This window comes from Camelus bactrianus, chromosome 14 (assembly GCF_048773025.1).
Source record: "Camelus bactrianus isolate YW-2024 breed Bactrian camel chromosome 14, ASM4877302v1, whole genome shotgun sequence".
NCBI classification, from domain to species: domain Eukaryota; kingdom Metazoa; phylum Chordata; class Mammalia; order Artiodactyla; family Camelidae; genus Camelus; species Camelus bactrianus.
Window position 1 is genome coordinate 4,430,536 of NC_133552.1, and position 14,823 is coordinate 4,445,358.

Genomic DNA, 14,823 nt, shown 5'->3' on the forward strand with positions numbered 1-14,823 from the left:
AGGTCATGCCAGGGGTTAGGTGCCACCGCGACCCGGAGGTACTCTGTCTGCACCATTGGGTCCGAAAAAATCTATTTAGTGAGGACCCCAGAGTGCCCAGAAGTTACCGAACCAGTGGAAGCCAAACACTGACTTGTCATCAGAACACTGCGCTTTAACTTCTTTTTTGAACACTCTCCTCCTCTCCCTGTCCTGCCTTGTTTCAGTTGGACGCAAGAGTAGACTTCTGCAGCTGACGTCTCTGCAGAAGTCTCAGGGTCCGCAGGGAGCGGTCTAGGCTCTGAAACCCAACCCCCGCCCCCCCCCTCAGCCACAGAGGGGACGCCACTTCTTTTCCCCGTTGCCACATTATGAAACCGCATTCTGAGTTGGCCAAATGAGCCCCAATTTTCCCAAAATCAGAATCAATGACTTTCAATTTGAAGAAGAAATTTAAAAGTCATTGTGAATGCTTCTGAAGTTATAGTTTGCACTCCAGAAATCCCCGGAGCACAGCCACAGACAAAAACATACTAGGAATGCTGGATCTTCATGTGTTAGATCACTGACATCACTCGTGGTTGTGTACAAATCTCATAAATAAAATAGAACCAGCTGCTTCCGACCCGTAGACCTGGGGTCTGCAAACTTCTTTGACCGTATTCCCTAACAGTTTAAAAAAAATAAAGCTTAAGTGTACAACCTCAACATATGCATATTTATAATTTATATTAATGAACTATGTACGTCATCAAACATACAAGGAAAATAGATCAAAGTACGATGAAAATGTTTCTATAAATGAATAAAGTTCTATTATTTTCATGTGTGCCTTACTCTGGAGCGTACTGCCAACTACACATACAGGTGTGTGCGGTAAACTCAGCTCAGAGAGAAAACTGATACATTCAGGTGCTCGTGGGTACCTGGGCCTGGCTTCTTAAGCAGTCAGCCAGGCCAATAATGGCCTCAGACTGAGCCACGTGGGGCACAGGGGAGCCTATGGCGCTGAGGCCGCCCGCCCGTCCCCGCCGGCAGCGGGTTCCCACTGCGAGCGGTGCCGAGCTGTCAAAGCAGAAGGGGTGGCGCCGGGAGCGGGAGCGCCGCACAGCTCCAAGACCCCGGCTCCAGCAACCTACTCCGGGTCGCCAAGCCCGGGAGGCAATCATGAATGGCGAGGAGCAGTACTACGCGGCCACGCAGCTGTACAAGGACCCTTGCGCATTCCAGCGGGGCCCGGCGCCGGAGTTCAGCGCCAGCCCCCCTGCGTGTCTGTATATGGGCCGCCAACCCCCGCCGCCGCTGCCTCCGTTCCCCGGCGCCCTGGGCGCACTGGAGCAGGGCAGCCCCCCAGACATCTCCCCGTACGAGGTGCCCCCGCTAGCAGACGACCCCGTGGTGGCTCACGTCCACCACCACCTACCGGCTCAGCTCTCGCTCCCCCATCCGCCCTCCGGGCCCTTCCCGGATGGAGCCGAATCAGGCGCCCTGGAGGAGCCGAGCCGCGTCCAGCTGCCTTTCCCGTGGATGAAGTCTACAAAGGCTCACGCGTGGAAAGGCCAGTGGGCAGGTAAGCCTGGCTCCCCGCCCCCTTTGTCCTCACCTGCTCTCGACCCGACTGCCCCTACCTCCAAGCACTCCCCAGGACTCTCTCCCAGTTCGCGTCCCCTGCCCCTAGGGATAACCCAGAGTCGGACTAAACCACTAAACCGTGCAGGGAGCTAACAAGGCTATCCTAAACAGAAGAGCTTCTCCGGTCCAATTTAGAGCATCTTCTCCAGTAGAAAGCTCCTCCTGGGAGCTTAAACCCCGTCCTTCCCTATACTCTGAAGTCCAGGAACCCACGCGCTCCCTGCCAGCCTAGGCCTGGCAGAGCTCAAGGCTCCAATCCTCCTCCAGCGAGGGGTCCACCCGCCCAGGGCTCCCGGGAGTGCACACTGAAGGAGTTGAGCAGGGCTTCGGGATGCTCCCGACCCGGCCTGAGCCCACCTTCAGAGCCCTGGGATCCTTCTCGCCTTGAGCCCGCTCCCTGGAGGCTTCATTAAAGAAAGCCAGGCCATCTCAAGGGCACCGAGTAGGTGCACCCAAGCTTGCCAAGTTGTCCAGCTGCCCCGTCTGGGTTAGGGGTGAGGTGGGGGGGCTCACCGCAAGGCCGAGGATGACCACTCACCCTCGGAGCCAGGCAGCTGAGAGAGGCGAAAGCGATGCTAGTTCATTTTTGAGCAAACAGAAGCGTTTGAAGGGCTCTCCTCGCGCTGCTCCCAGCGAGTCGGTTTGCGGAAGGAGATGCTCTCCTTACACAGAGAAGGCGCCCGGGGCTCAGGGAGGCCTCAAGGCGCCGGCGTGTAACGGACGGTCTCCCCGGACGGGGAGCTGGAGGGGGCTCCCAGGTCCCTCCCCTGCCCCAGCGGGTGACGAGTTCCGGCGCGGCCGCTGTCACCAATACACAGTGTTATCGCTTCCGTGCTGAAGCCGCTTCCAGTCGCACCTGCCCTGCAAATAGTTGACTTTTCTTTTCCTTCCAACTAACTGTCGGGACTCAGAGGAAGAGGCTGGAGCTGTCAGCCCCCCGCTCCTCATCCCCGCCACCCCAAGAGTCCTCGGCCCTGGTCTGCCAGGTCTGGCTGGCTTGCCTGACACTGACCCTGACACGGCAGGACTTTGGAGGGGGTATCTGGGCTCACCCAGGATCCCCGGGGCCCGGCTTTCCTCACTCTCGACGGCTGTGTGGGGACCGGGCAGGTCCTGAGGCAGGACAGGGCCCAACTCGGCTGCGTTCTCCTCCACTTCCGGCGAAACCCCGGGAGAAAGGGGGCCAGGTGCTGTGAGGCCCTCTTACTCTGCCTGCGCGCTGCCGCCAAAGGAAATGCGGGATTCTTGGGAGGCGGGAGGACAGCGCCCTTCGATTCGGGCAGCGGGACTCTCAGTCTGTAGTTTCCTACGGGAGCTGCTTCCCTCCAGGTCTCCCTTCCAGCTGTGCACTGCAGGCCAGGGTTCCCGAATTCCTGGCTCTCCTCACAGCTTCCTCAGGAAAAAGGCATGCAGGTTCTGAAAGAGCCTTTCCGAGGCGGGACAACTTCCCCACCCCCGCGGGTGTTAACCCCTGCTCCGATGGAGCTTGGGCTCGGGCAGACCGAAGGAGCCAGAAAGAAAAACCCGAAGGAAAATCAGCAACCTTGGAGCAGATGGGAGGGACCCTGGAAGGGTCTTGGGGCTGGAGAGCTGGGACCAGAGAGGCGGTTGTAACCCCTCTGACCCACTGCATGCTCAGCTCGTGGTGGTGGGGGGGCACCCTGGCAGCTGTCTGCAGCCTGCTGCGGTGCTTGCGGTCCTCCCTGGGGACTTTGGAAGGAGCCGAACTTCAAGGTCTGAACCGCCTGCCGCTCCTAGTGAGGTTTCATGCCCCTGGGGAGAATGAGATGACCAAGGGGCTTCCATTCATAACAGGGATATGAATACTAGTAATAGGGACTTTCAAAATTGTCAGCCTAAAAAAATGAACTGCACCAGCCTCATTGGCCGGCTGGTGCCTAAACGCCTCCCTCTGCGCCTCGGAGAAAGGTGCAGCCCCAGGGCCCTTGACATCCTCCCAACACCATCAACAACAGCCTCCATCCTCAACCTGTGTTCCCTGCCAACCTGGCACAGGGCCCCTGGGCTACTGGACCGAGGGCAGCCTCTCAGAGAACCTCAGTGAGGCCCGCGAAAAAGGGCCAGAGCCTCACAAGATTGTGGGTTGAATTTACAAAGTTTGGGGGACCTTTTAAATGTTCTTTTAAGGCTCCCTCGCTTCTCTCCCAAGCCAAGGAAGGCTTGGAAGTGTTAAGACTCTGAGAAGCCCCCAGAGAGCAGGACTCCGCGGACTGGGGCCTGAGCTTCTGCCTTGGCTTCTGGCTGGCTCCTTTCCGCCTGGGTAGAAACCGGAGCGGGTTGTATCCAGTAACTAACCCTCCCCCCGAAACACACACACTCGCTTTTCAACTCTAGCCAACAGTCACGGGAGAAATGTCGCATACATTTGCTCTACAACAAGCCGACTCAGGCCTCTTCCCCATCTTTGGTGGCCCCTTACCGCCCCAGCGTCCACAGCCCTGGTGCCGTCGGTATTCCGCTCAGGAAAAGATCGGGACCTGGAGGCGCGCAGCCGTAAACACCGGGCCTGCGGCGCTGGTCTACCAAGCCAGGCCTGGCTGCTGCTTCCGCACGAACCGGGCTTGGGGCTCCTCTACCACCCCGCCAGTACCGCGGCCACCGGCGGGGCTCTCAGCTCCCCAGTGGGAGATCCAGGCTTCCCCCAGCCTCCCCTTCCACCTCTGCCAGCATTTACGTCCCAGACGCAGAGGCTGGGGCTGACAGCGATCTTCTCCAGAGCTCAGAACAGTTTCCCTTCTCGCCCAGGGCAGGGGCTCAGCAGAGGGTAGAATGACAATTACAGAGGATTTACCAGCTCTTGAGTTGGGTCTGATTACAATATAACAATATATAGAGATAATATATAGGTCAGATATAACAATATGTCATAACCTCGGGAGTTTTATTAGCTCAAGGTTTTTCAAACTGAGGGTTGCACCCATTAGTCGGTCATGAAATCAATTTACTGGGTTGAGACCATTTTTTTAAAACGAAATAGTAACGTAGGAAAAACTAGATAGCATCATATGTGGTAAAGTTTAGTTTAATGTCCTAAATTTTTTGTATCAGTTACATATTGGTGTGTGAACTGGGAGATGATCTGAAATCTATTTTACCCAGGGTCATCTCAGAAAAGTTTCTTTTCTTAGTCCCGTATGAAAGGCATTTTTGCCTTTGTAGAATCCAATCAGTTTAGATATTATGTGCATTTTAATCAGTATCAACCCAAAATATTAAGTGAACTCATTCTAGAACCACTCGTTGACAGAGCCCGCACAGCTTCGGTCTTCAGGAAAAAGCAGTCTCACTAGGAAAGGGCTGCGTGCCCCAGACCGGGCTCTTGGACTGGGGGCTGAGACTCAGTGGCTGGAGAGGATCGGAGGGGTCCAGCGCTCCTAGGACTGGGGCTGAAGTGTTGGGCTGCGTGGGTCGGGGCAGACCGGAGGAGCCAGGGGTCGGGACCACATTCACGTGCTGTGTCGTCCGCAGGCGGTGCCTACGCGGCCGAGCCCGAGGAGAACAAGCGGACGCGCACCGCCTACACTCGCGCGCAGCTGCTCGAGCTGGAGAAGGAGTTCCTATTTAACAAATACATCTCCAGGCCGCGCCGGGTGGAGCTGGCCGTCATGCTGAACTTGACCGAGAGACACATCAAGATCTGGTTCCAAAATCGCCGCATGAAGTGGAAAAAGGAGGAGGACAAGAAGCGCAGCTGCGGGACCGTGTCCGCAGGTGGCAGGGACGCGGAGCCCGAGCAGGACTGCGCGGTGACCTCTGGCGAGGAGCTGCTGGCGCTGCCACCACCGCCGCCCCCCGGGGGTGCCGTGCCGCCCGCTGTCCCGGCCGCCGCCCGAGAGGGCCGCCTGCCGCCTGGCCTGAGTGCTTCGCCTCAGCCTTCCAGTGTCGCGCCCCTGCGGCCACAGGAACCCCGGTGAGAGATGGGGCTCCTCCCACCAGGTGGCTTCGACCCCTCGCAAAGGAGGGAGGAGCGGAGCTAGGACCCCGGGTATGGACCACCGGTCCTGGTCCTTCGATGGGGCAGGAGCTGAGGGACCCACCGCAGACTGGAGGGGAGAACCCGCGCCGCGAGGCGCCTGTGTCTACTGGGGCGCGTAGCTGCTCTAACTTCTGGAAGGAGAAGAGACATTTTCTGTAATATCTGGGGCCTCTTCTGGTGACGTTGTTGGATTGACAACGTCTGCTGCCTGTTGCACAGGTCCCAGCACTCCAGAACCGTGGACTTCTTTAGAGAAAGCAACTCTTCAAAAGACAGCAGAAACTATACAAACTGCAACACTCCCCAACACGGCAGGCAAGCTGGATAGAGCGCCTTAACCTTCCTGGAAACAGCCATTTTCACTCCAGCCTCCACTTTAACGTTTAGAAATAATTGAAAGGAAATGTCAGAGGTTTCAAAGACCTAGTAAAATCAACGCCTGTGGACTAGAATAATCCTTCCTCTTTTTAAAATCCGTTTAGCGTAGTCACATACTTCACCCCCATCCTTCAACCTCCACCTCCTTCCTCTGGAGAAGAGAACATCTCGCAAGGGTGGCTGGGCAGCGGCAGGGCTAGGGTGTAGGGGCAGTGCCTGAGTCCCTGTACACCCCAACGTTTCAATACTTCCGAGAGGGCTAAGGGAGATGGACCTGGAGCAAAGGTTTTGGGTAGGAAAGGCAGCCCCTGAGCAATCACTAAACTGAAGATACGTGGAGCTTTCTATTCAGGATGTGGATTTAGTGCCTGGTCCCGGGGCAGAGAAGAGTATGTGGGAGGCAAGTAGGGTGACCTGACCCACCCTGGACATTAGTCTCAGGGCCAGTATGACTTCCACATCCTTAGAAATGATAAAAAGGTTGGTGTGTAGGGAGTATGGGTGGAAATGGTTACTTTTACTTAAAGTTTTAAAATTACCTAACAGTTCTTTACAAATAGGTCGGTGGTTTCCAGGTCAGTTGCTTGTTTCAGAGTCCGGGACTTGATTCAGGTGATGTGTATGAGAAATGTTTAATAAATATAGGCAACATGGAAAGAGATAAAATTTGATTCCTCTCGCTTGTAGCAAACTCTTCTTATGGTGCAATGATTCCAATTCATTTTCTAAAAATTAAAGCAGTATTTTTGGGGGGTACCAACCAGGGAAAACCTGGTAATTAAGACACCATCCTTGGGTTTTGGGTTGGGGCACCATATGAGCAATTTTGGGGAGAATTTTGGGCTTTGTTTTGTTTTATTTTAAAGTCACTTCTGAAGATGAATTTCTTGGGCAATACAGGCCAGAGGCATCAGGGGTTTGGAGTGTCACTGGCTGTCACAGAACAGGTACAGAGCCAAAAGCTGCCGGCATGCACAAACCGGGGCAGGCAGTGACTCGAAGACCAGAGCCCTGCCACGTCTCTTCTTTCCTCCCAAATTGGCGGTCCTGGGTGAGACGTTTTCCTGTGGTTCTTCCAAAGGAGATGTTGCTTTGGGTGTCTCCACTCCTGGAGCCTGAGGGTCAAGAGTGTCTTGTGTTAGGGGCCAACAGGCTCTGACTTAGTGGGTTTCCAACCCCCGGGCCACCCTGCTGCTCCATGCAGCTCTTGGACCGGGGTCATAGCCCCTCTGGGTAGCACCTCCTAAACGCTCTAACCAGTTTCCGGACATCTGCTGAATCCCAAGAGTCGCTTATATTAATTTTTTTTTTTTTTTTGGAATGAGACAAGAGGTTTTTGTTTTGTTGTTGGGTTTTGCTTTTACTTTTTGAGAAAGAGAGAAATCGAGTCATAACATCCCTCCGAAAAGAAGGTTCTGTGGATCAGAAGGATCTCATCCATTACGTCTCACAAGGAAGAGGGGGCCCTTCCCTCGCAGCCTCTCCACACCCGCCTGGGCTCTGGAGTCTAGCAAATCTGCTTTTGAACCCCGCATCCTTCAAATACTGGCCCACGACCCTGATAAAACTACTCAACTTCCCAGTGTCTCGGTTTCCTCATCTGTAAAGTGGAGCTGAATATCACCTGCATCAAGTGGTGCGGTTTAAACCAAAGAATACGCGTAAACAGCTTAATTCAGTGTCTAGAATCCATCCGCAAATATCAGCTATTGTTTTATGATCATCATCATTTTCAGAAGCCGCTGGGGAACTGTGGCTGCGGAGATTTTCCGGGTCTCCTTTGACAAATCCCCCTCACTCGTGACCTCCGCCGTCGCTGTGCCTCTGGTTCACACAACGACTGATCTTTCTTGAGCAAGTCCTAGTTTTACGACGCCATTCCCCATAAATAAAGTCCTCTGACTTCCCACAGCACCCTGCACCAGGTGAGGCTGTCTTCATCTTACTCAAGGGAAGCTGATGCTGGAGTGGAGGGACGACCTGCTGGAGCTCCGCCGCCCAGTTGGCCGAGGTGCGGAGACTTGTCCTCGGAGAACAAGGAGGACTTCGGGGCTCCACGGGGAAGCAGCCGCCCCCTCCGAGGCTCCCGAGACAACCGCGCCCGGGGCCGGGCTCGGCGGCGGTGGGCGCGGTCCTACTCCGGGGCGCGCGCCGCCTCCAGCTGAGCGTGCTGCGATCGCCGAGCTGGGCGCAAAGCGCGCCTGGGCCGCGGTCCGGGGCTTGGGGACCGTACCGCCGCGCACACGAGGCCCGGCTTTCAGTCGCGCCTCCCTGGGCTTTAATTACGCCCTCCCTGACCCGCCCCCCGCCCTTAACTACGAGGGCCCTGGAGTAAATCCCTGAATTCTCCGTAAAATGAGCTCAAAACGAGGATGGAATGAGACTATGTCCTTCGAGAGTTTACTACCGGGCCTGGGGCGTAGTGGCCAGGACACGTGGGGTGGGGGGTGGCGGAGGCGAGGTGGTGCTACCAACCGAGGCCGGCCTTCCTGGGAGGCCCAGGGAGGCGGTGGAGAGCGAAGCCAAGTGGGCCTGGAAGGGAGGAAGGGGGCGGCCGTGCTCGGGCCGGGAGCCACACGGGGCCCCACCCGAGCGGAAGAAGCGTGGTGCAGCCCGTGGTCCCAAACCCTCCGGCCGCAGGGTCCAGGTCAGCCCCACAGGGCGACCCGAGTGAGGCCGGACCTGCGCGTCTCCAAGCCAGCGCCGCCACCCTCGGCCGACTGGCTGGCGGCCGCGAACCGGGCGTAGGAGAGCGGGCGCTCGGCACTCCCGGCCGAACACACGCGCGCAGTCCAGGCTCCCGAGTGACGAGGCCTGAACCATTAGACCGCCCTGGAGCCCGAAAAACGTCAGCTAGCCGGGCCTGGGGCAAGGCCTCCTTCTGCCAGTCAAGCGATGTCCAGGTGTCAAAACCCCAGAGGTGACCGCGGCACCTACCTCCCGGTGGGGCTGGCAGCCTCCCTCAGCTCTTCAGGCCGGCGCGCTCCTCACGCGGAGTGCGGAGTGAACAGAGCCCGGCGGCCCTCGGACGCCCAGAGAAAGCGGCCTCGGCGCGGAGGGAGACCAGGGTTCCGGCCGACGCCGTGCGCAGTACGCCCGCGAGCGCGCGCCGCCGCAAGCGCCCCGCATCCTGGGGTCGCCGCCCGCGTCTCCGCCCCCACCCTCCACTCCCCAGAGGTCATCCACGCTGGACCACGAGCCCCACCATTCCTCCTGGAATCTTCCATCCGCCGTGAGAGACGTTTGTGCCGCGCCGCTGGGCGCTGCTGGCGCGCCCAGATGAGGCAGAGCGCTCCCCGCGCGCTGACGGCCGAAGCACCGTCCTGGCTCAGCCAAAGCCGCGGTCCCGGGATTTGGAAGAGCCCGCATGGGCTCCTCGCCACGCACATCCTCACGCAGAAGCCGTGGAGAGCGCGCCGCTGTGAGGCCGGGGGCCTCCTGGTGCAGAGCATCGTGTTACACAGTGCCAGGAACAGTGCGCGGCAAAGGCTCCTTTTGCGATTTATTTTTTCCTGTAGGTTTAACGGTTACTCCAAGAAGTTCTCACCTTAAGAGCTAAATTCATACCACGCAAGAACAACATCTGAGAGTTGGTTGGTGATGATTTCAGGTCCTGCTTATTGCTTTTAACGGATTTGGCATCTGTAATTCGCTTGCAACTTTCGATCTGGACTGGCGCCTGAGTGCATCCAGCAACGTTTATTAGGCTCTTACTCTGTGCCGGGCACCCCTGGAAACCGTACAGTGCTTACCCTGGAAGCTCTCAGTTTTTAAAAAGCCGATCACCTCGTCTCCTGATGGTCGTCACAGTCATGGGGATTGGATTGATTATGGGTGAATTTATCAGAGTATATAGGAGTCATTTAGGGTCCCCAGATTTCTCCTTTTTGAACAGCAAAGGCTGTTTTGATTTCCCAAATCATTTTTGGCCCCTGTAGTCTAGCGCTGTCACCTTCTCCATATCCTCTCCTTCAACTAATTCAGTTCAAAGCATTAAAGTTTGAATGAAATCTAAGAACTGCTCTGCCCTTTCAAGTTGGTGAAACCTGCCTGTTTTTCCATTCCCAATCTCTCTCCCCCCACCCCTTCTCTTTCTCTCTAGATCGGTGTGTCTGTGTAGGTGTGGGTGTGTCTTAGGGTGGGCTTCTCTATCTTCGTGTGTCTGTGTTTTCCTGTTGGCCAGCGTGCATTTGTGTGCATGTGTTTAAGGTGTGTTTTATGTGGGTTGCCGTGGTGACAGTCATAAATGTGTATGCAGGGACCAGGGACATCTTCATATATACTCACAGCCATCTCCCAAGTGCCTGATGACATTGCTGCTGATGAAAACTGTCCACTCAGGTAACTGTCTCAATTCCTTGTGTTGATACAATGTTTGAAGGCAGGAAACGCTATCTGCAGAAGAACACAAGTTGGAATTTTGGTAGAAGCTGGCTAATTGCTAAAGGATTGCATGATTGCATAAGGAATTAAAATTGTTTTTCTTTTGAAGAAAAAGTGTTCACAGCTGAGGTCTTTCATAGGTCAGCAGCGTTACCTGGAAACCTCCTGAAAATCAAGTACTTAGAAGGGTCAGAAGAGGGAAGTTCTGGGTTGACACTAAATCAAATTATATTCAAACCCATTCTGACAAGCTGGATGGAGCAGCAGTAAACCTGATAGGAAACTGAGACAGGGCAGCAGGAAGCAGAAAGTCTCCTCTGCAAAAGAACCGGGAGTGATGTAGCCTCTCAGCTGGCAGCCAGCCTTCAGGAAATCGCTCCACGTGGACAGCTGGAGCCGTGAGAAACGATCTGCCGGTGACTCCCAGTAGGAAGAAGAGGTACCAATAGCTGTCTTAAGAGTGAAAGTGACTGCTCATCTTTTGGACTACCTAGTGATAACCTGCCGAAGCCAGGTGCCCATATTAAAGTATGCTGTATTTATATATCATGAGATAGAATGGTAATACAATTTTATTCCTTTTTTATTAAAATTATTTTCTCTATTATGGAAATGCTGTGGCTGTTGAAAGCATAGACAGCTCCAACCTCAAGTGATATTTTGTAATTCACTTTCAAGTTGAATTGCTTAGAGTCTTTCCCTAAACATGGAGCATACAGACACGTTGCATATGTGTCAGATCACCAGCATGCAGTCAGCATTCTTGTCTGCATTACAGAATACACTGAACTCTCAGGTCTGGTCATAATTACACATATAAAAATTATAACAATATTTTTGCTGGGAGCTATTTATATTACTTGAATACATTCTATTATTTCCCCAAATTCTCAATGAGTCTTACTTCCAAGGGAATGAGAGTTTGAAAAATCGTTTCTTCTAATTATACATGCTCTAAAAAATTCAGATGTTTCACACGTCTAGATGCATCTGGAAATACTGCCAGTCTGAAACTGATATATTACATGGAATTATTTCTGCTTTGGTAGTTCTAAAAACACAATAAAATAGCCTCCAAGATTTAAGAACATTGAAAATACTGTATGACTGAATTTATTGCCATAAATAAATGCATGGTTTATTTCAGTTTAACATTGAAAGGCTAATTTTCTAGACCAGAAGTGCAATACAGGAGATTATTTCTCCTCTGGACTAGCAGGTCTTTCACAGACACACAAACACACAGACTTTGTAAAGCACAAGCCAACTCTCATGCCACCTGTTTTCCTCGTTCCGCATCCACTAGTAACTGCTCTTCCGGACTAGGGCAAGTAACGTAATCGCTTTGGGCCTGTCTGCTCACCTGTGAATTACCAACAGTGCCACCTCATGTGATTGCGTGACAGTTAAATAAAATAACGTACGTAAAGAGTACGTGCATGGGTGTGTGGGGTGGTTCCTCCAGAAACTGCGGTCTTTCTCATCCCCCTAGAGCAAGGACAGCACTTTGCTCAGTGGGCTTCAAGCGTGACAACAGTGATACAAAATGGGTGTGTGTGCGTTTTTTTCCCCCGGGGCCCTAGGTCCTTCCTCCCTCTGATGGGGGTAGCTAGGTCTTGTCTGGGTCTTCACAAGAGAGTGTCTGGGCTGAAAAGTCACCTTGGTGCTGACCAGGCAGGAGCAAAACCAAACCACCAACTCTATAAAATCAAGAGGCAAAAGCCAGTCCCACTGAAGTTACACTTCAAACAGCATTGATGTTTCAACTAGCTTTAGATGTAAGGCACACATGTTTCAAGTAACTTAAGGATCCTCTGATGACCAGCAATAGAAAGTCTCTTTACAAAGTTGACTTTTTTTAGGGGTCTTTAGGCTCCCAAGAATAGGTGATTGTCCCAGGACTCCCTTAGTAAGTCACTCCCTTAGATGTTACTGTGGGGCTAGGCCTGGCTGTGACTGCTACAAACCGCAAATAGCAGTGGCTGAAGAGTGAAGTTAACTTCCTTCCTACACAGAAGTCTGGAGGGAGGGGGCTCGGGACTGGACTATTGTTCCAGAGTCATCTGGGGCCCAGATTACTTTCCCTTCCCTTTCTGCTGCCTCTAACTTGTGCCCCTCATTTTACAGGCCCGTAGGGCACTCCAATATGACACCCACTTTCTAAGCAGCAGGAGAGAAGAAACAAGGAAAAAGTGTAGGCCCCTGTGATAAGGGTGGAATTTTAGTCCCTGTGAGATGTCCACATTGTCTTCCCTTGAACCCGTGGGTATGTTCCATTACAGAACAAAAGGGACTTTGCAGATATAGCTAGGTTAGGGACCTTAATTTAATCTCGAGTTATCTGGTGGACCCAATCTAATCATACAAGCCCTTAAAAGCAGACTATGTTCACCAGCTGGAATCCAGGAGATGCAGCAGAGGGAAGAGTCAGAGGGATTCAGTGTGTGAGAGGATCCCATGTGCCACTGCTGGCTCTGGGATGCAGGGCCCATGTGCCAGGACTGGGGAGAGGCCTCCAGGAGCCAAGAGATGCCCCCATGTGACAATCAGCCAAGAATGAGGACCTCGGTCCTATAACCACAGGACCTGGATTCTGCCAGCAGCCTGAGTTCTGCCCAGAGCCTCCCTAGTAGAGCCCAGCTGGCCAGCAAGTTGATTCTGACCTTGTGAAACCTGGAGCAGAGAAACCTGCTGAGACAAAGGGGACCCCTGGCCTACAGAATCTGGGAGATAACACATTTGTGTTGTTCGGTGCTGCTGTCACTGAAGCAATAGAAAATGGAAACAGTCCCCTTTACTTGAGTGGCACTTGGAGGATGCTGCACCATGCCTGCTGACACTTCATTAACAGGCTTAGGTGCATGACAACACCCAGCAGAACAGCAGGCCGGAAGGCGCAGTCTTCATTCTGCGTGGCTGTTTTTCTAAGTAAAAATAGGAGGGGCAACATTGAAGGAGGAAGGGTAGAACGGATACTGGGGACAGCTAACAGCCCCCACCAATGCTACCAAGAGTCTGTGTTTAAAAAATTATACTCATAATTTGGCATCTTCTGCAAAAGTCATAGATGAAAACAATAGTCATTATCACACATAGCCCGGGCTACGCATGGAGCCCACGTCCTGGGATTTAGTGCTGGAGGGAAGCTTGTTTGGACAAACTTGCCTGTTTGTTTTTATCAGACACTTGTTTGCCTTGTATGTCAGAGTGTTCAAAATTAAAATCGGTCTTCATTTAGAACTCAACTGTGTCTCTTATCCAGGCAAAGCATATTGAGGAAGGCTGAGATTTTTAGTCAGAAAAACTGGCTTTCACCCAATTAAAAAATGGGCAGAAGACCTAAATAGACATTTCTCCAAAGAAGACATATGGATGGCCAATAGGCACATGAGAAGATGTGCTAATTGTTAGAGAAGTGGAAATCAAAACTATAATGAGATATCACCTCACACTGGTCAGAATGGCCATCATTAAGTCTACAAGTAATAAATGCTGGAGAGGGTGAGGAAGAAAGGGAATGCTCCTACACTATTGGTGGGAATGTAAATTGGTGAACAGTTTGGAGGTTCCTTAAAAAACTAAAAATAGACTTACCATATGATCCCACTCCTGGGCATATATCTGCAGAAAACTCTAATTCAAAAAGGTACATACACTCCCCATGTTCGTAGCAGCACTATTTACAAAAGCCAAGACACAGAAGCAACCTAAATGTCCATTGACAGATAAATGGATAAAGAAGATGTTTTATATATAACATGTAATATACATATAGAATAGAATATTACTCAGCCAGAAAAAAGAATGAAATAATGCCATTTGCTGCAACGTGGTTGGACCTAGAGATTATCATAAGTAAGTCAGACAAAGACAAATATCATATGATATCACTTATATGTGGAATCCAAAAAATGATACAACTGAACTTATTTACAAAACAGAACGAGACTCACAGAGATAGAAAACAAACTTATGGTACCAAAGGGGAAAGAGGGGGAGGGATAAATTAGGAGTTTGGGATTAACATATACACACTACTATACATAAAATAAATAAGATCCTATATATAAAATAGATAAGCAAGATAGAGCCCAGGGAACTATATTCAATATTTTGTAATAAACCTTAATGGAAAAGAATCTGGAAAAACATATAAGCGTGTGTGTGTGTATATGTATGACTGTATATATGATTGAATCACTTTACTGTAAACCAGAAACTAACACAACATTGTAAATCAACTATAGTTCAATTGAAAAAAAAATTTTAAAGGAGAAAAATTGGCTTCCAGTTCTGCGTTCACTGTCCATCACTCTTCCGAACTGCATAGCAAATGACTTGGTCTCTTAAAGCCTATCTTCTCATTGGTAAATTGTGGGAAATATCCACCTCACAGGATTGCTGTGTACAACAAGGTACTTCAAAAGTACCTTTGGTATGAAATGGGCCCTGAA

General features: G+C 52.1%; 1 protein-coding gene across 1 annotated transcript; it reads left to right on the forward strand.

The window, feature by feature from the left end:
- Positions 1-1,030: 1,030 nt before the first annotated feature.
- PDX1 (pancreatic and duodenal homeobox 1) lies at positions 1,031-10,976 on the forward strand. Its single transcript, XM_010951549.3, has 2 exons — positions 1,031-1,549; positions 5,101-10,976. The coding sequence occupies exons 1-2, from the start codon at positions 1,147-1,149 to the stop codon at positions 5,544-5,546; spliced, it is 849 nt and encodes a 282-aa protein (XP_010949851.2). The 5' UTR covers positions 1,031-1,146; the 3' UTR covers positions 5,547-10,976.
- The last annotated feature ends 3,847 nt before the right edge of the window (positions 10,977-14,823 follow it).

Excerpts from the sequence above, each read along its gene's own strand:
- PDX1 (XM_010951549.3), top strand. The coding sequence starts at position 1,147 with ATGAATGGCGAGGAGCAGTACTACGCGGCCACGCAGCTGTACAAGGAC. Across the intron at positions 1,550-5,100 it reads GTGGAAAGGCCAGTGGGCAG|GCGGTGCCTACGCGGCCGAG; the intron begins GTAAGCCTGGCT and ends TGTCGTCCGCAG.